This window comes from Hemitrygon akajei, chromosome 6, assembly GCF_048418815.1.
Source record: "Hemitrygon akajei chromosome 6, sHemAka1.3, whole genome shotgun sequence".
Taxonomy (NCBI): domain Eukaryota; kingdom Metazoa; phylum Chordata; class Chondrichthyes; order Myliobatiformes; family Dasyatidae; genus Hemitrygon; species Hemitrygon akajei.
In genome coordinates this window covers 84,295,556-84,323,228 of record NC_133129.1, presented here as the reverse complement: position 1 = coordinate 84,323,228, position 27,673 = coordinate 84,295,556, and the positions used below count along the sequence as shown (strand labels likewise).

At 45.4% G+C, this 27,673-nt stretch overlaps 1 protein-coding gene across 4 annotated transcripts; it reads left to right on the top strand.

Moving 5' to 3' along the window:
* Nucleotides 1-27,120, top strand: LOC140729204 (lysophosphatidic acid receptor 6-like). Of its 4 annotated transcripts, none has more exons than XM_073048705.1 (3): nt 1-417; nt 22,648-22,987; nt 25,622-27,120. In XM_073048705.1, the coding sequence occupies exons 2-3, from the start codon at nt 22,913-22,915 to the stop codon at nt 26,582-26,584; spliced, it is 1,038 nt and encodes a 345-aa protein (XP_072904806.1). In that variant the 5' UTR covers nt 1-417; nt 22,648-22,912; the 3' UTR covers nt 26,585-27,120. The 4 variants fall into 4 exon arrangements, with proteins under 4 accessions (XP_072904806.1, XP_072904809.1, XP_072904810.1 ...); XM_073048707.1 differs by lacking the exon at nt 1-417 and adding an exon at nt 15,580-15,698; XM_073048708.1 differs by lacking the exon at nt 22,648-22,987 and having other exon boundaries at nt 9-417.
* The last annotated feature ends 553 nt before the right edge of the window (nt 27,121-27,673 follow it).

Genomic DNA, 27,673 nt, shown 5'->3' with positions numbered 1-27,673 from the left:
TCCCGGCCGGAAACCTTGACTGGTTACCCTTTAGATGCTTCCTGGCCTGCTGAGATCCTCCTGCTTTTTTGAGCAGGATACACCTCCTCGGCCTCACCGTCGGCGGTCTACTTGCGGCGGCCGTGTCCGCCCCCACCGCAGAAATCGCTGCACAGACACTCTCCGACATCACCGATCTTCTCACCTTGCGATGCTACTGTTTGCACAACAGTTGTCATCGCCCGGCCTCTCCCCGCATGGCTTCCTGGAGTGAGCACTGCAAATCAGATGTTTCCTGTGTAGGGACACATCAGCGCGGGAGCTCGCCTGAGCTGCCTCAGACATCGGACGCCCCTGCTGTTGATGTCCTGGGGCAACGTCCGGGCGGTTTGGAGGTTGGAGCAGGGAGACCAGGAAGATCAGAGCGACTGAGTGGAGGTGAGAGTTTAAACGGTCCTGCACCGGTGCGGGACGACTGTGTTGTTTGGCGCATTTCGAACTCTTGCAAGCTCATCTCTTTCTGCCCATCCTCTTGGCTGACACAAGAGCACTGCTGCGTTTCTAAATGCCTCCACTTGCAGTTGCTCTTTGCCTTTATTCCAAGAGACATCCCATACTCCCCAAACACGCAGCCGATCGGCCATTTCCTGGGGAAGGGTTCACCAGCCCTGGCCGCTAGCGAGTTAATTCCCCGGGAGCTCCGCGGCAACTTGTCCACTTCCCCAGCCCAGAAGTTCAGCAACCGCTCACTGGGTTTGTGGGATTTGTCACTGCTCGCCAGCCGGCTCGGTGCGGGGCATAGCAGCCTGGGGGAGGGGGACATTCTCCTGTGGTTTCGGGACGTGCGTGGGAGCTTTCGCACAGTGGGATGGAGAAGGGAGCCGTCGGCTGTCCGCTGAATGGTGGGGGAGGGGGGGGGGAGGCTGACACTTGTGGAGCTGATTTCACAGAGGCACAATGGGGGCAATGGGTTGGTCTGGGGGACAGATATGAGGAGTGGAGAGGGTGTATTTAGTGAGGGTTGTTCGCACCTGTGGACAGGTCCCTGTCGGTCCTTCTATCCCTCCACCTCTGGTGAACCAGGAACGCTGACGTCTTGTGCCTGTCGCAATTAATGCGCAGGATCTGAGTGTTGATGAGAAGCTCAGTATTTATCCCCTACCCCGCACTGTCCTTTGAGCAGGTAGGGGTGAGACACCTCCCGCAGTGCTATTAGGTAGAGCGTTCCAGGGTTTAGACCAGCCTTTCTTAACCCTTTTGCCCTGGAGGAATCCTTAAGGTAATTTTCAGGTCACAGGGAATCCCTGTGTAAACATTATTATATGTAGATAAGTTGTAGATGTAACAATCCAAAAATAATTGTCTATGCTCTTTAGAGTAGAGCATGAATTTTTCCCCAACCTTTCTTGAAATTAATCTCTTCCTTTCACTTTCATAATTTTTAAAAACTCTAAGGCAAACATACTGCTTTTCTGTTAAATAACTGGCTTGAGCCAAAACGAGATTTAATTTTTCCGAAGGTAGGCTTGGTAGATTTAATTTAAATAAAGTTCGAAATTGATTTTAATTAATGATATTTATAACATGAAAATTTATTGACATTGTTGAATAGTAAAGTTACCAAAAACCATAAGCCAAAACAATATGAGTAAAAATAGGGCCTAAAGCACAATTTTAAAAAAAAATATTTTCTTACTAAGTGATATGATCAGGCTCATGTGAAACCTCTGCTTGTTTTTTGCTGCACAAACACGCCATTCTGGGTCGAAGTTGAGATAAGCACACACGGATTTTACCTTCAACTGAAATGAGACTATCTCTTATTGCTCTTGATACTTGTTACACAAGAAAAAGCTCGCTCACACATGTAAGAAGGTGAAAACTGCAGCAAAATGTTTATTTATTTCCTATGAAGGATACTCTTCTTTCACAGAAATCCAGGGCAGGTCAGTAAATCTTATCTTGAACGCATGATCATCTTGAGTGCATGATCGGAATGCAGCTCACAAAGTTCTTCCTCTTCTCTCAAAGTCAAGTTCTCAGACTGAGCCGGAGATTCAGAGAAATGGTCCCTCCAACCTGTCAAACACTTGTGTTGAAAGGGAGGAAAATGCTGTTGAATTTTGTCCTGCAGTTCTTCCAAGTGGTTTTCAACAAGACTTGAGACTTCTTCACTCTCAAGCCCAAACAGCCGTGGAAACATTTCAAGATTTCCTTTTGCAAAATTATTTTTCCAAAGATTCAGTTTACTTTCAAGTCCAAGAATCTTATCACTTGAAATCAAAACATTTTCTCTAGGGCCTTGCAGAGACTTACTTGTTCAACTGGTTCATATGATGAAAAATGTCTGATAAGTAGGCTAGTTTCTGCAGCCATTCTTCATCTTCAAAGCACTCAGCAAAATATGGCCTACTGTTTTCTTGAAAGTACTCCAGCAATTCATATCTCAGCTCAGACTCCCTGTTGGGAGTTCTTCCTCTGCTAAGCCACCAGATCTCTGTATGTAGTAGGAGATTGGTGTGCCTTTTGTCTAGGTTTTCACACCGTTTTTTTTAAACATTCTAGAGTGATGGTCTTTGTTTAATAAAGTTAACCATTTTTGTAGCATCATCCAGAACTTCTTTCATTTCATTTCCAACGGTTTCTGATATCAGCACCCCTCTGTGAAGAAAGCAGTGATAACATCAGGATTTTCTATTTTTTGCAACAACATCATGACAGGCCAGAAGCTGAGTATTGGCACGTAAAAAATTCCTTCTTTAGAATGAAGATTTCCCTCCAATTTTCTGCTACACCAGTAGAGTTTGTTTGCTCCCGCAAGTCAGTCAGTGGCGTGTAAGGGAAAGTTGGGGGAGGTAATTCGGGAGGGAGAGGCTAACATCACAGCCCAAGTTGGGCAAGTCTGCTCGGAAAATGCACCACACTCCACATCAGCCTACTATCCTCCCCTCTGTGGTTTAGACCCAGTGACAGTGAGATGTTTCTAAGTCAAAGCAGTGGGGAAGATGAAGAGGTTCCCTTCATCTGCTGTCCTTGACCTTCTGGGTAGGAGGGGTGGCAGGCTTGGGATGGGGTGTCGAAGTGACTTGTCACGATGCATTTTGTAGATAGTTCACACTGCAGCCACTAGACACCGGGGCTGGAGGGAAGGGGTGAATGGGGTTACCGATGGAGCAGGCTGCTTTGTCCCAGGTGGTGCAGAGCTTCTCGAGAGGTGTTAAGGGTTGAAATCCTGGCAAGTGGTACTTTCCCATAAATGGGGTGACTTGGAGTCATCATGAGGTGAGGAGCCCCCAGTCTTGCTGCAGCGGTGTTTATGTGATGGGTCCAGTTGGGTGTCTGGTCAACACACACAAAATGCTGGAGGAACTCAACAGGCCAGGCAGCTTCTATGGAAAAGTGCAGTGAACAGTTGAGATTTTAGGCCGAGAGCTGAGCCCCCAGACAATGTGGTGGGAGTAGTCACGTAATTCCAGTTTCACACAGAATGGAAACAGGCCCTGCGGCCCATCTCTTCCATGCTGACCATCAAGGGCATTTGACCCATGTCCCTCTGAACTGGAATACGGTCCTGGCTCAGCATGTGTAGATAGTCACCACCAGGGGTGAGCTCTGTTTACGTGGCTTGCTCCTGGTTTCCGGATAAGTAGTCCTTGCCTCACTCTGGGGTATCACCTTATGTTTTTAAACTGGAATATCCAATTTCCCCCTCCTCCTCTCTCAGCAACCAGCATCCTACTGGAAGCAATACCCCACTATTAAGTGCCAGTCCTTCCTCATCAGTGCTCTGAGCTCCAGCCTTCTCCCTGCCCCTGTCTAAACCTCTTTCATCCACCCCTTCCTCAGATTGGGGAGCTTCGCGATTCCCAAACTCCCTCTCTGCCAAGTGCCTCATGGTGGTATTGCCCCACCGTGCGCGCCCCCCCCCCCACACTGAACAAGAGCTGGTTCTCTTACCCTTCACTCGAGGGACTCCATTCAGCCCATCAGAGAGACAGACCAGGCCCTTTGTCCCAACAAGTCAGTGCTGACCATCACACTAATTGCATTTCATCCCCCCTTTCCCCAGACTACACACACACACCCCTCCCTACCCGGGGTGAGGATTGAACCCAGGTCTCGGGAGTGCTTTCACCTAGTAAGTCACCGTACCAGCCACTCAGCCGATGCAGTGACAGATACACAAGAGTAGATTCACACCGCTCATTGTGCTGATGTACAGGTTATATTTCCCATAGCTGTTTCTCACAACATCCAGCAAGGCCATTCCACACTGCCCCCCCCCCACCCCCACCCCCAGTCTGTGCTACCTCTCAGATCATCCCCATCCTTGCACATTTCCAGGGAACACACTTTCCCACCAGAAGCTGGGCTGAGCTGATGGCTGGTGCAGTAAATGGAGACCATTTGCCCTGCATAGTGGGTTACCTTAGGTACCATACCCTATTAAATCGCCCATCCAACACCCTGTCCGGTGGTCGGGATAAATCAGACTGGGAGGCAGGAGGTTGATGAGGAGGCTGGGGTTCAGCATTGATAAAGACCATAAACCCAAGATCCCTGCTTTCCGATCTGCCCCTCCATGAGCACACTTCCCTCTCCCTGTGATTCCAGGAGCACGTTCCAGTCCCTGCCCTGGGACAGCAGTCGGACGCAATTGACATACTTGGTTGTTGGTTGCACCAGAAAGACATGGAACAGCAGTGCAAGTTATATTTCTGCTGCTTCTGCTGATGATTACTGGTTCCCAGTCCTCCCGTTCTCCCAGTTATGCTGTCAACGTTCTCTTAGTTATTTAGCGATGTCTGTGCTGATTACTGAGTACATGATTATGCTGACTGCACAGTTACCAGTTCTGCTGGTTGGTCATTGATGGCTCAGCTGATTACTAGTTTTGCTGATTCATAGTGATTGTTTTGCTGCTTACTTAGTTGTGGTTATGCTGGTTATTAGTTACATTTACTGAGCATTGGATTGTGCTAGTTGCACTGTTCCTAGTTCTGATGGTTGCAGTGCAAGTTCTGCTGGTTATTCAGTGTCGATGGTAATCAGAATTGAATTAGAATGTTCCCCAGAGCAGGAGCTGGTTTGGGTCAAACCCAAGGGTAAGTTCACTGTTTTCAGTGGGGTACCAATCACAAAGATCCCACACAACCGGCCACCACACCCCCACCCTTCAGCTACAGAGAGGGAGAAGCTGGAGGAGAGTTTCATTATCAACAGAGTTAAAGCTGGGGGAATTAGTACAGTGCAGCAGGACAACCAGAGGAATAGAGCACCTTCGGCCCATCGTATCTGTGCTGAGCATGATGCTAAATGAAACCAAATCTCCTCAGCCTGCCCATGATCCACATTGCTACAGTACCCTGCACATTCATGCGTTTGTCTAACAGCCTCTTAAATACCTCCACACCAGCCCTGGTGGCACATTTCAGGCACCCATCATTCTGTGTCAAAAATCTGACCCATACCTCTCCTTTAAATGTTCTTGCTCTCATTTTAGGGTAGGAGAAAGGTTGCCTACCCTAGCTGTGCCTCTCCTAATCATATAAGCCTCTGTCTGGTTTTTCCTCAGCCTCTGATAAGGACACCCCAAGTTTATCCAAATTCCCTGAAACCCAGTAAGTTAGGCCTTAACTGTGATCTGGAGGGAGAGGAGCAAAGAGTGCCCCCTTGTACATTCCATGCACTGCCAATTTCCGGTAGGAGATGAGCTGATTATCCAATGCCCACATCTCTCCTGCAGAGTTCCGCAGTGTACAACATAGAACAAGTCATATTATGCCAATCTCAATACCAACTTATACTAAATGTCCTCCTGTGCAATGCCCATATTGCTTCATTCCACTCTTACTCATAGATCCATCTAAAAGCCTCATAGAATCCATCAAATTGCCTGCCCTGGTAACTCATTCCAGGCAGCGATCACTCTCTGTGTTAATAAGACATGCCCCTCTCATTGTCCTTAAACGTACCCTTTCAGCTTAAAAGCATACCCTCTTTCTTTGACATTTCTACCCCCATGGACCCCTCGTTGGGAACCCCTGCCCAGGAAGAACAAACCAATCTTGTCCGACCTCCTTATAGCTCATGCCTTCTAATCCAGTAAATCATGCCTTCACCTTCTGCACATTTTTCCTATAATGGGAATGGCCAGAACTGCATACAGAACTCTAAGTGTGGTCCAATTAAAGTTTTGTATAGATTTCCTGACTCTTACACTCTACACTCCTAACAATAGGGGCAAGCACCTATCCTCTCGCATAGTCACTTTCAGTTAACTATGAATTATGGCCTCAAGATCCTTCTGTACCTCAACATTGTTAAGGAGTCTACCATTAACTGTGAACCTTCTCCTTTCATATGATCTCCCAAAGTGTAGCTTTTGTGTGGCGTGCCGCGTGTAATCCTCAGAGTGAATTCCTTCCAGTGTGACACACACAGTGCTGGAGGAGCTCAGCAGGTCAGACAGCATCTATGGAAAAGAGTCAACAGTTGATATTTTTGGCTGAGACCCTTCTTCAGGACTGGAAAGGAAGGGGAAAAATTAGAGTAAGAAGGTGGGAGTAGGGCAGGAAGAAGTACAAGGTGGTAGGTGATCGGTGAAATCAGGAGAGGAGCTGAGGGTGAAGTAAAGATCGGGGAAGTTGATTGGTGGAAGAGATAAAGGGCTGGAAGGGGAATCTGATAGGAGAGAATAGAAGGCTATGGAAATAAGGGAAGGAGGAGGAGCCCCAGTAGGTGATGGGCAGGTAAGGAGATAAGATGAGATAGGGAAACAGGAATGGGGAATGGGGGTAATTACCAGAAGTTCAAGAAATCAATGTTCATGCCATCAGGTTGGAGATGACCCAGACAGAATACAACATGTTGCTCCACCAAGCTGAGTGTGGCTTCATCGCAGCTGTAGAGGAGGTCATGGACTGGCATGTCAGAATGGAAATGGGTGACCACCAGGAGATTCCACTTTTTCTGGCAGACGGAGCATAGGTGCTCGGCAAAGCGGTCTCCCAATCTACGTCGGGTCTCACTAATACACACTGGGAGCACCAGATACAGTAGATGGTCCCGACAGTCTCACAGGTGAAGTGTCGCCTCACCTAGAAGGACTGTTTGGGGCCCTGAATGGTAGTGAGGGAGGAGGTGCAGGGGCAGGTGAGGCACTTGTTCTGCTTGCAAGGATAAGTACCAGATTCAGAATCAGGTTTAATATCACTGGCACATGTTGTGAAGTTTAACTACAGCAGCAGTACAATGAAATATATGATAAATAAGTATAGAGAAAAAAATCTGAATTACAGAAAGTACATATTTGTCTATTATATAGTTAAGTTAAAATAAGTGCAAATCAAAACAAATAAAGAAGTAAAGAGGTGTCGTCCACGGGTTCAATGTCCATTTAGAAATCGGATGGCAGAGGGGAAGAAGCTGTTCCTGAATGCTGAGTGTATGCCTTCAGGTTCCTGTACGTGCTCCCTGATGGTAACAGCGAGAAGAGGGTTCATCCTGGGTGGGGGAGAGGGGTCCGTAATGATGGACGCTGCATTCCTAAGGAGGAAGATCAGTGGGGAGGGACGAGTGGACATCCTATGTGATCGGAGACCCCAGCCCAAGGTGTCAGCTGCTGGAATACTTCACTTCTTTGGACTTCCTTTCCCCACATTTACCCCACTGGTGGTGCGAGCTCCTGCAGCCTGGTGTATCCCTTGCAGCACCAGAGTTGCAGGCTTCTTCCTGCTGCATCCAGTGCTGGCCCTGACCACCACTACAGAGTTTAGTCAGGCATCCCAGATGTGGGTTGTGACACACAAACAACTGTCCACAGCCCTGGTTTGCTGGTTTCGCTGAGGTTATCTGTTCACAGAAGGGGAAAAGATCGTTATCTGTCACTTTGAGATACTGACTTCCTCAGTCTTACGTGATCAAGGCTGACTTTACTCGGAACACATCCGTAGACCAAGTATCTCAAAATAATCACTGTATCCTGAGACTGCACCCCCACAACTTTCGGGGGAGGGAATCCCAGTGATTCTTGACCCTCTGGCAGAAGAGATTAGAATGTAGAACATAGAATGCAGAACACTGTAAGTAAACACAGAACATAAAACATCGAATGGTACACTACAGAAACAAGCCCTTCAGCCCACAATACCGGATAAAACTATTGTGATCCACATCTCCACGCATTCTTGTGCCTCTTAAACATACGGGTCACATCTGCTTCCATCACTGGTAGCTTGTGCCAGGTACCCACCACTCTCTGTGTAAATAAATTTACAGGAGCATTTGGCTGTACCTCTTCCGCACCTTCTCCAAAGCCTCCACCTCCTTCCTGCAACTGGGTGGCCAGAACTAGGGAGTTGTGTAAGACACTGGTGAGGCCTAATTTGGAGTATTGCGTGCAGTTTTGGTCACCAACCTACTACAGGAAAGATGGAGATAGGGTTGAAAGAATACAGAGAAAATCTGTAAGGATGTTGCCTTATAAAAGGTTACAAAAGATTACGAAAGGTTCAGAGAGCGAGGTAATGTTAGAGATCTAGATGATTAAAGGCTACCAGGAAGGAGCTTAAGAAGGAAATTAGGAGAGCAAGAAGTGGCCATGAGAAGGCCTTGGTGGGCAGGATTAAGGAAAACCCCAAGACAGTCTACAAATATGTGAAGATCAAGAGGATAAGACATGAAAGAATAGGACCTATCAAGTGTGACAGTGGGGAAGTGTGTGTGGAACCACAAGAAATAGCAGAGGTACTTAATGAATACTTTGCTTCAGTATTCACTATAGAAAATGATCTTAGTGATTGTAGTGATGACTTGCAGCAGATTGAAAAGCTTGAGCATGTAGATATTGAGAAAGAGGATGTGCTGGAGCTTTTGGAAAGCATCAAGTTGGATAAATCGCTAGGACCAGATGAGATGTACCCCAGGCTACTGTGGGAGGCGAGAGAGGAGATTGCTGAGCCTCTGGTGATGATCTTTGCATCATCAATGGGGACGGGAGAGGTTCCGGAGGATTGGAGGGTTGCAGATATTGTTCCTTGATTCAAGAAAGAGAGTAGAGATAGCCCAGGAAATTATAGACCAGTGAGTCTTACCTCAGTGGTTGGTAAGTTGATGGAGAAGATACTGAGAGGCAAGATTTATGTACATTTGGAGAGTTATAATGTGATTAGGAGTAGTCAGCATGGCTTTGTCAAGGGCAGGTCGTGCCTTACGAGCCTGATTGATTTTTTTGAGGATGTGACTAAACACAGTAATGAAGGAAGAGCAGTGTATATGGATTTCAGCAAAGCATTTGATAAGGTGCGCCATGCATGGGTTATTGAGAAGGTAAGGAGACATGGGATCCAAGGGAACATTGCTTTGTGGATCCAGAACTGGCTTGTCCACAGAAGGCAAAGAGTAGTTGTAGACATGTCATATTCTGCATGGAGGTCGGTCACCAGTGAAGTGTCTCAGGGATCTGTTCTGGGGCTCTTGTTCTTCATGATTTTTACAAATAACCTGGATGAGAAAGTGGAGGGATGGGTTAGTAAGTTTGCTGATGACACAAAGATTGGAGGTGTTGTGGATAGTGTGAAGGGCTGTCAGAGGTTACATAATACAAAATTATGACGGGTATAGAAAAGGTAAATGCAAGCAGGCTTTTTCCACTGAGGTTGGTGGGACTACAACTAGGGTTAAGGGTGAAAGGAGAAAAGTTTAAGGGGAACATGAGGGGAAGCATCTTTACTCAGACGGAGGGTGATGAGAGTGTGAAATGGTGCATGCGAGCTTGATTTCAATGTTTAAGAGAAGTTTGGATAAGTACATGTATGGTAGGGGTTTGGAGGGATATGTTCTGGGTGCAGGTCAATGGGAGTAAGTGGTTTAAATGGTCCAGCATGGACTAGATGGGCCAAAGGGCTTGTTCTGTGCTGTACTTTTTTATGACTCTATAATGGTACACAGTACTCCTGAAGTTTTACAGAGCTGTGACGTGACTGCTTCTCATCTTTCTCTGAACTAGGTCATCCCTGATTCTGAAATTGTGACCCGGTTCTAGTTAGTCCCACGGCTTTGAGGAACCTCCACTCAGTACCTCCCCACCTCTATGAGTTCCCCCTCTCTGTTCCAGCAGGATCACTCAGCAGATGCCAGTGTGTATAAACTCAAAGTTTAAACACCCTGTTCACACACCCTGGGATCATCCCATGCACCGTCCCTTCCCTTTCCCAAGCACAAACTCTCCTTTCCTATTTAAGGCCAAACCTGTGTGCTGTAAACCCATTAGGATCTGACCACAACATATACGAAGCCAATATGTTTGGCAATGACGTTAGATCTGTATTGCAACATAGTCCAGTTGCAGAACATGATGGTCACTGGTAACCCCTGCATTTCTTACCACCACCCTCCCACCAAATACTCCAGGAGCAAGGCAGAAGTTAGTTACTCACCATCCTTATCACTACATCAGCTCCAATAAAGATCTACTGCTGGATACATCTTCCCCTGTCCTCCCTTTTCAGCATTTCAGAGGGACCATTCACTTCACCTGGTCCACTCCTTCTTTCCTACCAATCACCCCCTTCTCTGAGAACTTGCCTGAACAACCACAGGTGATGCAATCCCTGTCCTTTCACTTCTTCCTGCCCCACCAGGGGTCCATGGATCCCTTGATTATTGGTAGGGGCTCATCGCATTAAAAAAGTTGGGAACCCCTGCTCCCCACCATCCTGTGATCCAAACCGTCTCTCCAAGGGAGGCAGTGGTCCACTTCTTCCAGTCTAGTGTCTTGCACTCATTGCTTGCAGTGTGACTTTCTCAACACCAGATAAACCGAATACAGGTTAAATAAGTGCAGCAAATGGTCATCTACCCTGCCAAGCCTGTTCCATCAATTAATAGGATCACAGCTGATCTGGACTCAGATATAGCCTATAATCCTTAATTTCTCTGCTAACAAAAATCTATCAAACTGTGCCTTAAGTATATTTAATGAGGTAGATTCTACTGCTCCCCTGGGTAGAGAATTCTACAGATTCACTAATCTCTGGGAAAAGCACTTTTTACTCTGCCTTAAATCTATTTTCCAGAAACTTGTGCCTATGTCCCTACTTTTAGTCACACTTGCCAGTGGAAACAACTTTCCTGCCTTATTTTTCTACCCATAGAACACTACAGCACAGAAAACAGGCCATTCAGCCCTTCTGGTCTGTGCCAAAAGTTTATTCCGCTAGTCCCATTGACCTGCACCCAGTCCATAACCCTCCAGGCCTCTCCCATCCTCTCGCTGTTTCTCCCAGCCTCTTCCCCTCTCTCTAGCTTTCTCTCTATCCCCCCTCTCTCCCCTTATATATCTCTATAAGTTCCAATACCCACCTTCTGCATTCGAGCAAGTGTACAGGTGACAGGTGACACAATCTGTCCTTGTAACCTAACCACCTCTCCAGAATTTCTGGAATCATTCTTGTGAACCTGCTCCAAAACCAGAAAATCTTTCCGGAAGTAAGGAGACCAGAACTGCACGTAGCATTCCAGATATGGCTTCACCATCAGTTTGGTTGCTTTGTGGAACAGTTGCCTAAGTCACCTGAACTTACCATCCCCTGTCACTTTCATCCCCCATCCCACCCCCACTCTGGTCCATCGGTCTGTGACCTCCTGCTGTATCACAGTGAGGTCCAATACAGACTTGAGCAGCAAGACCTCACCTTCCAACTGGGCAGCTTGCGGCCAATGCTGAGTTCTACAGATTCAGCCAACTTGCTCCCTCTGTCTGCATCAGAAGAGACCCAGTCATCACTCCATGATCTTGACTGTTGGCACAGCAGGAAGACTATCAGTTCTGCATTTCACAGCATTATAGATTCCTCTCTCTGTGTTCTCCCCCTCCAACACCTCCTGTCCTATGGTGTTGTGAACAAAGGACCACATTAAATGAAAACACAGATGAGTGGGTTAGTAAGTTTGCAAACAACACAAAGATTGATGACATTGTGGAATGCATAGAAGATTGTCAAAGGTTGCAGCAGGATGTAGATGAGCTTCAAATATGGGTGAAGAAATGGCAGGTGCAGTTAAATCCAGGCAAATGTGAGGTGTTGCACTTTGGGAGATCAAATGTAAAACGACAGAACTCCATTAACAGCAGGACAATTAACAGTGTTTTAGTACAGAGGGATCTTTGGTCCCAGTCTGTAGCTCCCTGAGATAGCATATGGCATGGAACACATTTCAAAAGTCAAGGATTTATCCTGCAACTTTATAAACCTCTGGTCAGTCCACATCTGAAGTACTGCATTCACTACTGGCCTGCCCCCACCACAAGAAGAATGTAGAAGGAGCCGGAGAGGTTTATCAGAATGCTGCCTGGATTAGAGGGCATTTCTCTCTGCTATCCTCCATGTAGGGAGGAGTGCCTTCTGATCCATCTCTCCTGCCACTCCGAGTGGCCTGTGCATGTGACCTCTGTGTAATGATTTGATCTGTAGGAACAGTATGCAAGCAACTTTTCACTATCCTGGTACATGTGACAATAATAAATAAAGTACCAATTCTTGAAGGTTCAGTTTAATTTTGACTTCCCAAGTCTTACATACACTCTTTGGGCACTTAATAAGGTACACCTGCTATAATGTAAATATCTAATTAATCACATGGTAGAAACTCAATGCATAAAGCATGCCGACATGGTCAAAACATTCATTTGTTGTTCAGACCAAACATCAGGAAAATACGATCTAAATGACTTTGACCTTGGAATGATTGTTGGCACCAGACGGGCTGGTTTGAGTATCTCAGCCACAGCCCATTGCCTGCGATTTTCACACGTAACAGCTTCTAGAGCTTCCAGAGAAGGGCACGAAAACCAATCGAAAAGCAAATCCAGCGAGCAACGGCTCTGTGGGAGAAAACGCTCTGCTAATGAGAGAGGTCAGAGTAGAATAGCCAGACTGGTTCAAACTGACAAGAAGGTGACACTATTTACAACACTGAGGTGCAGAAGAGCATCTGTGGATGCATATTGAACCTTGATGTGGATGTTCTACAACAGCAGAAGATCACAAATACATACTCCATGGCCACTTTATTAAGTACAGGAGGGCATAGGATCAGAAAATGTAGAATCCTTGGGGTAGAGTTAAGGGTAAAAAGACCCTGATGGGGTATACTGACTTCCAACAGTAGCCAGGATGTGGGTTACAAATTACAATGGGAGAGTGAAAAGGCATGTAAAAAGGGCAATGTTGTGATAATCATGGGGAATATCAATATGCAGGTAGGGTGGGAAAATCTGACTTGTCCTGGATCCTAAGAGAAGGAATTTGTAGAATGCCAATGTGATGCAGCTTTAGAAAAGCTTGTGGTTGAATCTACGAGGGAAACGGCAGTTTGGATTTGATGCTGTGTAATGAACCAAATTTGTTTAGGGAGCTTAAGGTAAAGGAGCCCTTAGGAAGCAGTGATCACAATATGAAGCGTTTGGGTGGGGGGGAAGATGAAGTCAGATGAAGTATCAGTATTTCAGTGGAATAAATAAATTACAGAAGCCTGAGAGAAGAGCTGGGCAAAGTTTATTGTAAGGGATACTAGCAGGGATAATGGCAGAACTGCAATGACTGGAGTTTCTAGGGGACAATCCAGAAGGAGCAGGATAGATACATCCCAAAGATTAGGATAGATCTCATTAAAACCTATCAAATATTAAATTGCCCCAATGGAATGGATGTGGAGAGGATGATTCCTATGGTGGGGGAGTCTGTGTCCAAGGGATCTAGCCTCAGAACAGAGGGGTTGTCCCTTTAGAATGGAGATGGGGAAGGTTTTTTTTTTAGCCAGAGAGTAGTGGATCTGTGGAATTCATTGCTACAGGTGGCTGAGGAGGCCAAGTCATTAGGTATATGTAAGGCAGAAGTTGATAGATTCTTGATTATTCAGGTCATGAAGGTTACAGGGAGAAGGCAGAAGATTGGGGCAGAGAGAGAAATGGATCAGCCATGATGAAATGGCAGAACAGACTCAATGGGGTAAATTGTCTAATTCTGCTCCTATATCTTATGGTCTAACAGGAGAATGAAGCATCCATGGCTAACAAGAGAAGTCAACAACAGCATAAAAGCAAAAGAGAGGGGATATAATATAGCAAAAATTAGTGAGAAATTAGATGATTGAGAAGCTTTTAAAAAACAACAGCAGGCAACTAAATAGGGCATAATGACAGAAAAGATGAAATACAGAGGGAAGATAGCTAATAATATAAAAGAGAATACAAATATATATTTGTATGCCAGAAATGAGAGAGTGTCATGGAGCAGAAGTGAGTGTTGTAGCTGTACTAAGGAGAAGGTGCTTGGAATGCTGAAAGCCTTTTCTGGTTGGCTGCTGTTGAATAGCAGTGTTCCACAGGGGTCTGTGTCAGGATGGATTATTTTTACATTTTATGCCAATGGTTTGGAATTGATGGTTTTGTGGCCAAGTTTACAGACGATTTGAAGATAGGTGGAGGGGTAGGTAATATTGAGGAAGCAGAGAAACTAGAGGACTTAAACAGTTACAGTTCAGGAAATGTATGGCATGCACTTTGGTAGAAGAAGTAAAAGCATGGACTATTTTCCAAAGACTCCCTAAAGGTTAGTTTGCAGATTGAGTCTGTAGTGAGGGAGGCAAAGGCAATATCAAAATTCATTTTGAGAGGACTAGAATATAAAGGCAAGGATGTAATGCTGAGGCTTTAGAAGGCATTGATGAGGCCTCACATGGAGTATTGTGAGTAGGTTTGGGCCCCTTATCTGAGGAAAGATGTACCGGTGTTGGAGATGATCCAGAGGATATTCACGAGAATGATCTTGGGAAAGATAGGGCTGGCAACGAGAAGTGTTTGATGGCTCTGGGCCTGTATTTGCTGAAGTTTAGAAGAATGGGGTGGAGGAATCTCATTGAAACCTATCGAATATTGAAAGGTCCAGAGTGGGTGTAGAGCGGATGTTTCCTGTAGTGGGTAAGTCTAGGACTTGAGGGCACAACCTCAGACTAGAGGGACATCCATTTAGAACAGAGGTGAGGAGGAATTTGTTTAGCCATAGGGTAGTAATCTGTGGAATTCATTGCCAGGATGACTATGGAGATCAAGCCATTGGGTATATTTAAAGCAGAGGTGAAAAGTTCTTGATTAGTCAAGGCAGATGAACAGAGTTGCAAGGGTTAATAAATCAGCCATGGTGAAATGGTGCAGCAGATTCGACGGGCCAATTGGCATAACTCTGCTCCTGCATCTGATGGTATAATGAAGTGACCTCTGAGTGTACATTTCTTTTTCCCCTTCTTTACTTTATTGTCACCAAACAACTGATACTAGAGCGTACAATCCTTGCTGATTTGCTCCTCCCTCAGATGATTTACACGTTTTGCTCTCCCTGCATCACATGGATGTATCCGACTTTGCTCCATCTCTCTCAGGGCCCCAGTGAGGTCTGCTTTCACAAGCACAGCATTGCATTCTCACCTCACTCCCATTCTGACCTGACATTAGCATGTGGTCATACTCATGTAACACTGTTATGTCGCCTTCCATTACAGCTACGCATTGTCTAATAATGTGAATCTGAAGTGCCAAATCTATAAATACCTTTCTGAGAAGCGTAAGAGTGTCATCTCAGTGAAGATGGTTAGAATCAGTTGGTGTCATTCATCTCCCTTCTGAGTTCAACCTGAAACTATTGCAGTGATATAGTGAGGTAAGGCCCACAAGTACGGCAAAACATCTTGATTCTGATCAGCTGCTAGCACACAAGGCTGAAATAAATTCAAAGTAGATTTATTATCAATGTATAGTGCCTATAAAAAGTATTCACCCCCCACCCCCTGGAGGTTTTCATGTTTCAGCATTTGATTACATTGAATCACTGTGAATTTAATTTGACTTTTTGAAACTGATCAACAGAAAAGACTTTTTCAAGTCAAAGTGAAAGCAAGTTTCCACAAATTGGGTCTACATTTATTACAATTATTAAACACAAAATAATTGATTGCATAATTATTCACCCCTTGAAAGCCAGTATTTAGTAGATGCACCTTTGGCAACTATTACAGTCTTAAGTCTGTGTGGATAGGTCTCTATCAGCTTTGCACATCTGGATACTGCAATTTTTCCCCTTTCTTCTTTACAAAACTGCTAAAGCTCTGTCAGATTACATGGGGATTGTGAGCGATTAGCCTTTTTCCAAGTCCAGCCACAAATTCTCAATTGGATTGAGGTCTGGACTCTGACTTGGCCACTCCAGGACATTAACTTTATAAGCCATTCCTGTATAGCTTTTCCTTTATGCTTGGGGTCATTGTCTTACTGGAAAAGAAATCTTCTCCCAAGTTACAGTTTCTTGCAAACTACATCAGGTTTTCCTCCAGGGTTTCCTTGTATTTTGTTGCATTCATTTGACCCTCTACCTTCACAAGACTTCCAGGACCTGCTGCAGTGAAGCATCCCCACCGCATGATGCAGCCACACCATGCTCACGGTAGATGGTGTGTTTTTGATTATGTGCAATGTTTGGCTTATGCCAAACATAGCAGTTAGTCTGTTGGCCAACAAGCTCAAATTTGGATTCATCAGACCATAGAACCTTCTTCCAGCTGACTTCAGAGTCTCCCACAAACTCTAGCCAAGATTTCATGTGAGTTTCTTTCAACAGTGGCTTTCTCTTTGTCACTCTCCCATAAAGCTGCAACTGGTGAAGCACCCAGCCAACAGTTTTTGTATGCACAGTCTCTCCCATATCAGCCACTGAAGCTTTTATCTCCAACAGAGTTGTCATAGGTCTCTTGGTGACCTCCCTCGCTAGTCCCTTCCTTACATGGTCACTCAGTCTTTGAAGACAGCCTGCTCAAGGCAGATTTACAGCTGTATCACATTTTTCCATTTCTTAATGATTGACCTGACTGTACTCCAAGGGATATTCAGTGACTTGGAAATTTTCTTATATCCATCTCCTGACATGTGCTTTTCAATAACTTTTTGCGGAGTTGCTTGGTGTGTTCTTTTTGTCTTCATGATGTAATTTTTGCCAAGACACCAACTCACCAGCAGTTGGACCTTCCAGATACAGGTGTATTTTTACTACAGTCAATTGAAACAGCTTTTCTGCACACAGGTGATCTCCATTTAACTAACTATGTGACTTCTAAAACCAGTTGGCTGCACCAGTGATGATTTGATGTGTCATATTAAAGGGGGTGAATTCTTAAGCAATCAATTATTTTGTGTTTTGTATTTGTAATTAATTTTAATCACTCTGTAGAGACACGAAAGAGTTTTTATTTCTGTTGATCAGTGTCAAACAAAGGCCAAATTATATTCACTGTGATTCAATGTTGTAAAACAATAAAACGTGTAAACTTCCAAGGGGGTGTGAATACTTTTTATAGGTATGCTGTATACAACCCAGAGATTTGTCTTCCCACAGACAGCCACGAAACAAAGAAACACCATGGAACCTATTCCAAGAAAAGCATCAAACACCCAACATGCAAAAAGTAAAGAACAAATTGCACAAATGTCAAAAAATGAGGGGGGAAAAAAACAGAATATAAAACATCAAACAGAGTCATTGACAGAGTCTAGGAATGTTCAATTCAGTGCTGTGTTGTTCATTGAGCAGTGCTACCTGCTTATGTGATGCTCCTGGTGTAAATAGTATACATAGTGATACAGCAACAAGCAGCAAGGTACAAACACTGTGGGGCATTTTCAGGCAGTGCAAAAAGAAATGCTGGTGAGAGTAACAGAGAAAGCTGCAGTTAAAGGGGCAGACACCATCAGCAGATTGGTTGTGGCTTCATATTCTGGTGTCTGTAGTCTCTAGTGGCTCTGAGAATTACGAGACCAAGACTTGAATTTACAGACTAACATGCACAAAAAGCTGAAGGAACTCAGCAGGTCAGACAGCTTCTTTGGAGGGACATTAACTGTCAATGCTTCAGGCTGACATTCTTGGTCAGGACTGAAAAGTGTCCGATTCTATAAGGTTAGGTGACCATTCACAGGACAGGTATCTGATTCCCGCACAGAACAGGTGTCTAATTCCTGTACAGTAGAGATGACCACTTCCTGTACAGGACAGGTGACCACACTCTGTATCGTGACCGGAGGACCTGAGATGCAAGGATAGATTGAATAGGTTAGGACTTCGGCAGGACTGAAGGGTTTCAGCCCAAAATGTCGACTGAACTTTTTTCCATAGACATTGCCTGGCCTACTGGGTTCCTCCAGCATTTTATGTGTGTTGCTCAGATTTCCAGCATCTGCAGATTTTCTGTTATTTATAGGCTAGGACTTTATTCCTTGGAATGTAGAAGAATGAGAGGAGATTTGATAGAGGTATACAAAATTATGAGGTGTATAGATAAGGTAAATGGCAGCAGGCTTTTTCCACTGAGGTTGGCTGGGACGACAACTATATGTCATTGGTTAAAGGTGATAGTGAACAGTTAAGGGGAACATGAGAGGAAACATCTTCACTCAGAGGACCATGAGAGTGTGGAATGAGCTGCCAGTGCATGTGATTTTGATTTCAATGTTTAAGAGAAGTTTGGATAGGTACCTGGATGGACAGTTTAAATGGATTGGCATAGACAAGATGGACCAAAGGGCCTGTTTCTGTGTTTTACTTTTCTAAGACTATGACAAGAATCCAAATCATGTGTTGGACAAGTAACCACTTCCTGTAAAGGGGAGTTTCCCATCTCATTTACTTTAAGTAATTGCTTGCTGCAGGTCTGTCAGCAGTTGTTTCTGTTGTTTCAGACTGTGGCAAATCTCCTCTGCTCCTGTCCATCCTGGTACTCTCTGACTGAGCTTGCTCGAATGATCACTGTGACCCATTACTGTTGGTGTATCAGCCTATGTGTCAACGCAGTGGCGCCTTTATCAAAGTCTATTCTCCGGCCTGTGTTTATTGTCTGTTTCTGTTCCTGATAGAGGAAGTGGAGGTCACTTTGCAGTAATCAGAACCAGCAACAACCTGTGACTCTGACGGCCACTAAAAGTACTACTGCACCAAAGTGTGACCTCTCACAGGACTGCATTTGCAATTGTCACCGCTGCCTGAAGGGCTCCCAGCTGTAGACACCAGGGCTGATCTCCTGACCTGAAACACTCCCCAACAGGAAGTTCAGCTGAACCTATCTGGGAACAGACTGCATTCACACTCGTGGATGGCCTCTGCTTCATCACAGCATCTCATGCTGGATGGGTCAGCTGTCGAGTCTCATGCTCCTGTGGCCTCTCCGAGTCGCCCTTCCAGCCACAAACCCAATGCAAAATACGGCCATAAATTGCAATGCAAAACCAGTTTAGTCAATGACATTATGCTAGTACTGGTTGCTTCAAGTTTCGCTGAAACTCTGCTAGTAGTGAAAGAGAGACCACAGTTTCACCACTATGTTGCTCAACTGGACAACTTCTTTTCTTGGAGCCTGTCAGCAACTCAGTCTCTGATGGGACATGTTGCTCCTTCACACTTGAGTTCTCACTCTTTGCCTCCTCTGACCTCTGGGGCTGCCAGTTCCACAATGAGTTTATCACTGCCACACATTGTGAAACATGTCTTTTTGTGGCAGCAGTACAGTGCTCATAGATTCATGCACCATTTATAAATCTGATGGCAGAAGGGAAGAATCTGTTCCTTAATTCATTGAGAGTGGGTCTTCAGCCTCCTGTATCTTTTCCCTAATGGTAATAATGAGAAGAGGATATGCCCCAGATGGTGAGGGTCCTTAATGACAGATTTCATCTTCCTGAGGCACCACATCTCCACATCCACTCTATCAAGGCCCTTCAACATCCAATAGGGTTTCAGTGAAATCCACCCTCATTCTTCTAAGTTCCAGTGAATAGAAGACCCATCAACCGCTCCTCATATGTTAAACCTTTCATTCCCAGACACGAGAAAATCTGCAGATGCTGGAAATCCACGCAACACACACAAAATGCTGGAGGAACTCAGCAGGCCAGGCAGCATCTACGGAAAAGAGTAAACAGCCAACGTTTCAGGGCAAGACCCTTCATCATCATTCCCGGAATCAATTTCATGAACCTCCTTTAAACCCTTTCCAATGTCAGCACATCCTTTCTCAAATAAGGGGTGCAAAACTGCTCAGTGAGACCAAGTGAGACCACACCAGTGCCTTATAAAGCCTCAGCATTACATCCTTGTTTTTATATTCTAGTCCTCTCAAAGTGACCGTTAACATTGTATTTGCCTTCCACACCACTGTCTGAACATGTACAGTAAGTTAAACATGAAGACCCTTGGTACCTCTGATATTTGAATTTTCTCCTCATTTAGAAAATTTCCACACCTTTATTCCTTCTGCCAAAATGCATGACCATATACATCCCAACTCTTTATGGCATTTGCCACTTTTTTGCCCAATTTCCTAAACTGTCCAATTTGTTCAGCAGCTTCCCTGTATCCTCAATACTACACCTGCCCCTCAACCTATCTTTGTATATTCTGCAAACTTGGCCACAAAGCCATCAATTCCATCATCCAAATCATGGATATACAATGCAAAGAGAAGTAGTCACAACACCAACTCCTGTGGAAAACGACTGGTCACTGGAAACCAATCCCAAAGGCTCCCTTTATTTCCACTCTTTACCTCTTGGCAATCAGTCAATGCTCTATTCATGCTTTTATCTTATCTTATCTCACGGTAGTACCATGAGCTCTTACCTTGTTAAGCCTCATGTGCAGAAACTTATTAAAGACCTTCTGAAAATCCAAGTGCACAACATCCATCAATTCTCCTTTATCTATCCTGCTTGTTATTTCCTCAAAGAATTCCAACAGATTTGTCAGGAAGGATTTTCCCTTAAGGAAACCATGTTGACAATGGCCTATTTTATCATGTGACTCTTACTACCCCAAAAGCACATCCTCAACAATTAACTCCAACATCTTCCCATCCACTGAGGTCAGGCTAACTGGCCAATAATTTCCTTTCTTCTGCCTCCCTCTCTTTTTGAAGAGTAGGGTGAAATTTGCAATTTCCCAGTCCTCTGGAATCATTCCAGAACCTCATGATTCTTGAACGATTGTTACTAATGCTTCCACAATCTCTTCAGCTACCTCATTCAGAATCCTGGGGTATACACTATCTGGTCCAGGTGACTTACCTACCTTCAGACCTTTCAGTTTCCTAAGTACCTTCTCCAGTAATAGCAACTACACTTACCTCTGTCTCCTGACACATTCAACTACCAGATGAAGACTGATGCAAAATACTTATTCAGCTTGCCTACAAATCCCCGATTACTACCTCTCCAGTGGTCCAATATCCACTCTCACCTCTCTTACTCTTCATATATTTGAAGAAATGTTCTGGCATCCTCTGTGATTTGTTAGTGAGATTATCTTCATACTTCATCTCCTCCCCCCCCCCCCCCGTGTGAATTTTTTAGTTGAAGTCATAGAGAAGAACAGTACAGAAATAGGCCCTTCAGCCCATCTAGTCCTTGTTGAAACCATTTAAACTATCTCCTCCCATCGACCTGCCCCCCCATACCCCTACTATCCATGTACCTGTTCAAACTTCTATTAAACTTTGAAATGGAGCTTGTGTGCATCACTTGTGCTAGCAGCTCATTCCACACTCTCACAGCCCTCTGAGTGAAGGTTTCCCCTCATGATCCCCTTAAATTTCTCACCTTTCACCCTTAACACGTGACTTTACTTGTAAAGTCCCACCTAACCTCAGTGGAAAATACTTGCTTGCATTTACCCTATCTATTCCCCTCATAATTTTGTATACCTCTATCAAATCTCCTCTCAATCTTCTACATTCTAAATAATATAATCCTAACCTATTCAATCTTCCCTTATAACTCAGGACCACCAGACACAGTAACAAATTTTCTCTGTACTCTTTCAACCTTGTTTATATCTTTCCTGTAGGTAGGTGACCAAAACTGCACACAATAATCCAAATCAGGCCTCACCAAAGTCACAAGATAACTTCAACATAACATCCCATCTCCTGTACTCAGTACTTTGATTTATGAAGGCCAATGTACCAAAAGCTCTCTTTACAACCCTATCTACCTGTGACACCACTTCCAATGAATTATTGACCTGTATTCCCAGATCCCTTTGTTCTACCACACTCCTCAATGCCCTACCGTTCACTGTGTAAGACCGACCCCAGTTGGTTCTACTGAAGTGCAAAACCTCACATTTGTCTGCATTAAATTCCATCTGCCATTTTTCAGCCCATTTTTCCAGCTGATGCAGATCCCACTGAAAGCCATGATAGCCTTCTTCACTGTCCACTACACCCCCAGTCTTGGTGTAATCCACAAGTTGCTTTCTGTTGGTTTTCAAAAGTTTCCCAATCCTCTAACTTCCCACTAATTTTTGCTCTATCAAAGTTCAAGGTAAAATTTATTATCAGAGCACATACGTGTCACCACATACAACCCTGAGATTCTTTCTCTGCAGGCATACTTAGTAAATCTATAGAACAACAATTGTAAACAGGATCTGTAAACTGTAAACATCAGGAACATAACTGTAAATGAACTGTGCAAGTGCAGAAAATAAATAAATAACCATAAAACTTGAGAATGAGATAATAGGATAAAAGAGTCCTTAAATGAGTGTAATTATCTGCTTTTTTGTTCAAAAGCCTGATGGTTGAAGGGTGGTAACTGTTCTTGACCTCTGTGAACTGAATCAACACATTGACATCGTGTGGAGGCTTGCGTGCTTCAAGGACTCCATCAGACGATGCCAACTCAGGGCCACCCATGTTGAAACGGCTGTGGACGAGATGCCAGATGAAGATTGATCCAACCCCAGCGCCCAAACGGACAGATTTGCCTCTGCCCCTCCCAGGCCACACATCATGACAAAAAGACAATTAAAAGTGTGAAGAGAAAAACACCTAGCATATGAAACAACAACTATTGTTGAACCTGAGGCACTTGTACCTTCTACCTGGTGACAGCAGTGAGAAAAGAACAGTGGTGAGGATCTTTGATGATGGACCTCTCTTTTGCTTTTATGTTGGCTTTGACTTCCTTTTTCAGCCATGGTTGGGTCATTCTGCCTTTAGAATACTTCTTCTTTAGGCTCTATCTGTCCTGTATCTTCCGAATTGCTTCCAGAAGCTCCAGCATTGTTGCTCTGGCGTCATACTTGTTAACTCCTCTCTCATGCCTCTGTAATTCTCTTCATTGTAATATTGATACATCTAACTTTATCTTCTCCCTCTCAAATTACAGGGAGAATTCTATCATATTATGATCATTACCTCCTAAGTTACACCCCGCCTGCCTTCCTGCAGGGTGTGAATATTTCAGTGATGCCTGCCCTCTGTTACATCCTCTTGCCCTTCTTCACTCCCACTCCCACCTGAGTTTGCAATGACTCTAGAGAGACTCTTGCCTATATATTGCCATTGGGTTGGTATGAGGAGCCTGGCGTGAGCATGGTCACTGGTTAGTGAGTTGCTCATGGTGAGAGAAAGCAAAAGCAAAGTCAAGTTTATTGTCATCTGAACCAACTTAGGTGTAGAACAAGAAGGCTTTTTCTACCTAGGTTGGGTGGGACTACAGCTAGAGGTCATGGGTTAAGGGTGAAAGGTGAAATGTTTAAGGGGTACATGAGGGTAAATGTATTTATTCAGAACGTGGTGAGAGTGTGGAGTGAGCTGCCAGCACAGGTGGTGGTGCATGCGACTTTGATTTCAACATTCAAGAGAAATATGGTTAGGAAAATGGATGGCAGGAGTATGGAGGGTATTTCAACTGGGCTGTTGAAATGGTTTGGCATGAACTACATGGGCTGAAGGACTGTTTCTGTGCTGCACTTTTCTCTGACTCAATGTGTGCAAAGGTACAATGAAAAACATATTTGCAGCAGCATTGCTGGCACATTGAATCATATAAATAGCATTCACAACATGCATTATAGAAAATTACACAAGAAAGAACTTTCATCCAGCAAAAAACTTTTTTCCTGTCTATAGATGTCATCTATGAGTTCCTTCAGCATTTTGTGGGAATTCAGGCTTCCATAGCTCTTGCCCAATGGTAACTGCGAGAAGATGGCATGGGGATAGTGGAAACCTTTAATGATGGATGCAGCCTTTGTGAGGCTGTGCCCATCACAAACACAAGAAAATCTGCAGATGCTGGAAATCCAAAGCAACACACACAAAATGTTGGAGGAACTCAGCAGGCCAGGCAGCATATATGGAATAGAGTAAACAGTCAATATTTCAGCCTGAGACCCTACATCAGGACTGGAAAGGAAGGGGGAAGGGATCAGAATACTGTCCATCCTAACTCTGTGGAGATTTGCAACAGTCATTGATGACATACAACTCTCTTCAAACTCCCAATGACATACAGCCACTGGCATACTTCAAGACTCCATCAATGTGCAGGATGAGAGAGAGCTAGCTAGGTAATAAGTGTTCCTGAATATTAGCTAGCAAGACAGGCGGGGGTCAGGTGTGGGCTGGATTGGTAATTGTGGAGAGCTGGGGATGGAGATGGAGGAAACTGGAACTAGAACTGGGAGTAGGGATGGGGGGTGATTAAAGCTGGTTGTAAGGGTGGGGGACTGGAAGTTGGGTGGGGGTAAATTGGGGTGAAGGGTGGATAGGTTGAAATTGTGTGTGGGGAAGGTAAGTTTGGGGTGGGAAGGTTGATGGGAGTGGGGAAATTTGTAGTTCTGGGTGGGAGTTTGATGTTTGGGGTGGAGATCTTGGAGATGGAAGAAGGTTGAGTTGATGTTACTGGTGGAAAGATTGGGAGGGAAGTTGGAGTTGGTGGGGAAGGTTGATGTTGGGATGGAGATTTTGAGATGGAAGGAGTTTTGAGTTGATGTTGGGGGTGGAAAGGTTGGGAGGGGTCTGAGTTGGTGGGGGGAGATTGATGTTGGGGTGGAGATTTGGAGATGGAAGACGGTTGTTGTTTGGGGTAGTTGATGTTGGAGTAGAGATTTGGAGATGGAAAGCAGTTGGAGTTGGTGGGGAAGGTTGGTGTTGGGATTGGAAAGGTTGGGAGGGGTTGGAGTTGGTGGGGGAAGGTTGATGTTGGGTTGGAGATTTGGAGAAGGAAGGCAGTTAGAATTGGTGGGGGAGGATGATGGAGGTGGAAAGGTTGGGAGGGCTTGGGAGTGCTTTGGAGGTGGTAAGGGAGGAAAGGTTGAGGGGGTGTTAATGTTGGGAGTTGAAATGTTGGGAGGGGGTAGGAGTTGCTGCAGGAAGTTGATGTTGGGGTGGAGATGGGAGGGGGTTGGTGGTGGTATGGGAAATTGATGTTGGGGATGGAATGATTGAAAGGGGGTTTGAGTTGGTGAGTGGGTTGATATTGGAGATGAAAATTAGATTTGATTGTGGTGGGGGAGGAAAGGAAAGGACAGGAGAGGGAGGTTGATGTCAGGGGTAGAAACGTTGGGAGGGGTTTGATGTTGGGGGAAAGTTGATATTGGGGTGGAGATTTTGGAGGTGGGAGGCAGTGGAGGAGGTTGATGTTGGGAGGGGGTTGGAGTTGAGACTTGGGTATAGGTGGGGTTGGAAGTGTGAAGTCGGCCTGGAAATGGGATGGTTGCTGACTCACCTCTCCCCTTTCTAATCCCTCCATCCTCAGCTCCCCCGACCAGCCAGGATGAACAAGAACTGTACTACGACCAGAAAATGGAGTGACCCACTATATGCGGCCACCTTCAGCTTTATCTTTGCCGTCGGCCTCCTGCTCAACACGCTGGCCCTGATCTTCTTCTTCCGCTTCACCAAGATCCGCTCGCAGACCACTGTCTATATGAAGAACCTGGCATGCGCTGACCTGCTGTTGCTGATCACACTGCCCATGCGCTTCACCTTCTACTTCACCCGCCAGAACTTCTCGCCGCTCATCTGTGAGCTCAACGGCATCGCCTTGCTGGTCAACATGTATGCCAGCATCTTCTTCCTCACCTGCATCAGTCTGGATCGCTGTGTCGCCATATGCTTCCCCATGAAGTCGCGGCTGAACAGGCTGCGGAGCTGTGCCACCTGCTACAGTGTGGGGATCTGGGTGGTGGTGGTGGGCGCCAGCCTGCCGCCCTACCTGTTCCTTAAGCTAAAAACACCATTGAACATCTCCTGCAACAACTTCTCGTGCTTCGAGCAGTATCCAAGGTTCATCACATGGCAACCCACAATGGCCGTCACCCTGCTGCTGGGATGCGGGGTGCCACTCGCCACCATTGTGACCTGCTCACTGGCACTGATCCGGGCCCTGCAGCGTAGCACTGCCAGCCGTATGGACTGCGTGGACTGGCGCAGGATCCGCAACATGATACTGGCCAACGTGCTCATCTTCGCTGTCTGCTTCGTGCCCTACCACATAGTACTGCTACTGCTGGGGCTTGATGTAAACAACAAAACACTGGCAAACGCCTACTTTGCCACCATCCCGCTCGCCTGCCTCAACACTGTGCTTGACCCGCTCTGTTACTACTTTGCCACCGAGACCTTCCAGAAGAGCTTGAACGTCCGGGCGCTCAGGAATGCGCTGACCTCCAACACCGAGAGCGAGGGCCACCACCACCGTTCCAAGGTCAAAACCTGAGCCCATCAGGAGATGGGCTGTTGGGGGTGGGTAACAAGGGGCTAGAGAGTGAGGCATAACCAAAAGCATTGGGTGAATTCTATCTCATCAGACATATGGGGGGAGTTCAATCTTGTATCTCCAGGGATTCGAGATCCTGTCTTCCCAAGAGTCGCCTCTCATCAGGGGAGGTGGCATATCCGTTGTCAGGATGTTTTTTTTCTCCCCAGAGAGGGTGGGAGATGGATAGATCTGTTCTCCTCGGGGTGGGGTAGGTTAATCCTATCTTCTTCCTAGCAAGGGCAAAAGGGAATGACCACATGGAAAATGAGAAAGCCCAACAAATGCCCCCTTCCCTAAGGAATGCCACTCAAGAGCAAGAAGCAATTACACTTTAACTTTGGGGAAGTGGAAACTCTTGATTCTGTCTACTTGCCATCAAGCAGGCAGTAGTTGGCACACTTTCTAAGACCAGAGTGTATGTTTGTAAATTCATGTACATTAAATTGTGTGTTTGATACCTGGCTTCAATTAAATAGCTTGTTCCATTGCTCTAATACTGTTGTGTGTCTCCGGATATTCTTCATGATATTGTTGTCAACCGAAGATCCCTGAAGGGACTGGCCGAGGAAGTAGATGGACGTCAGGCAATTGCTTGCGCTTGGTCCAGCAAGGGGTGACTCTCAGCTCCCAGGCGCCGGTCCCCACTCCCACTCTGACCATTATGTCTGCCCCATCAGAGCTCAGTGTGAACTGGAGGGCTGGCACCTCGGGTTCTCCTTGGGTACCTGGCTTCCCTCAGGACTGAACACTGGGCTTGGCAGTAGCTGAAATTCAACATCAAGAAGATGCTGGGTTATAACCTCAAGAGATTGTGCAGATGTTAGACATCTTGAGCAACACATACAAAATGCTGGAGGAACTTAGCAGGTCAGGCAGCATCTATGGAGGGGAATAAAGTTGACATTTTGGGCTGAGACCCTTTATCAGGACTGGAAAGGTCAGGGGAAGAAGCCTGAATAAGAAGGTGGGGGGGGGGGGAGGGAAAGGAGTATAAGTTAGAAGGTGACAGCTGAAGACAGGTGAAAGGGAAGGTGGATGTGTGAGGAG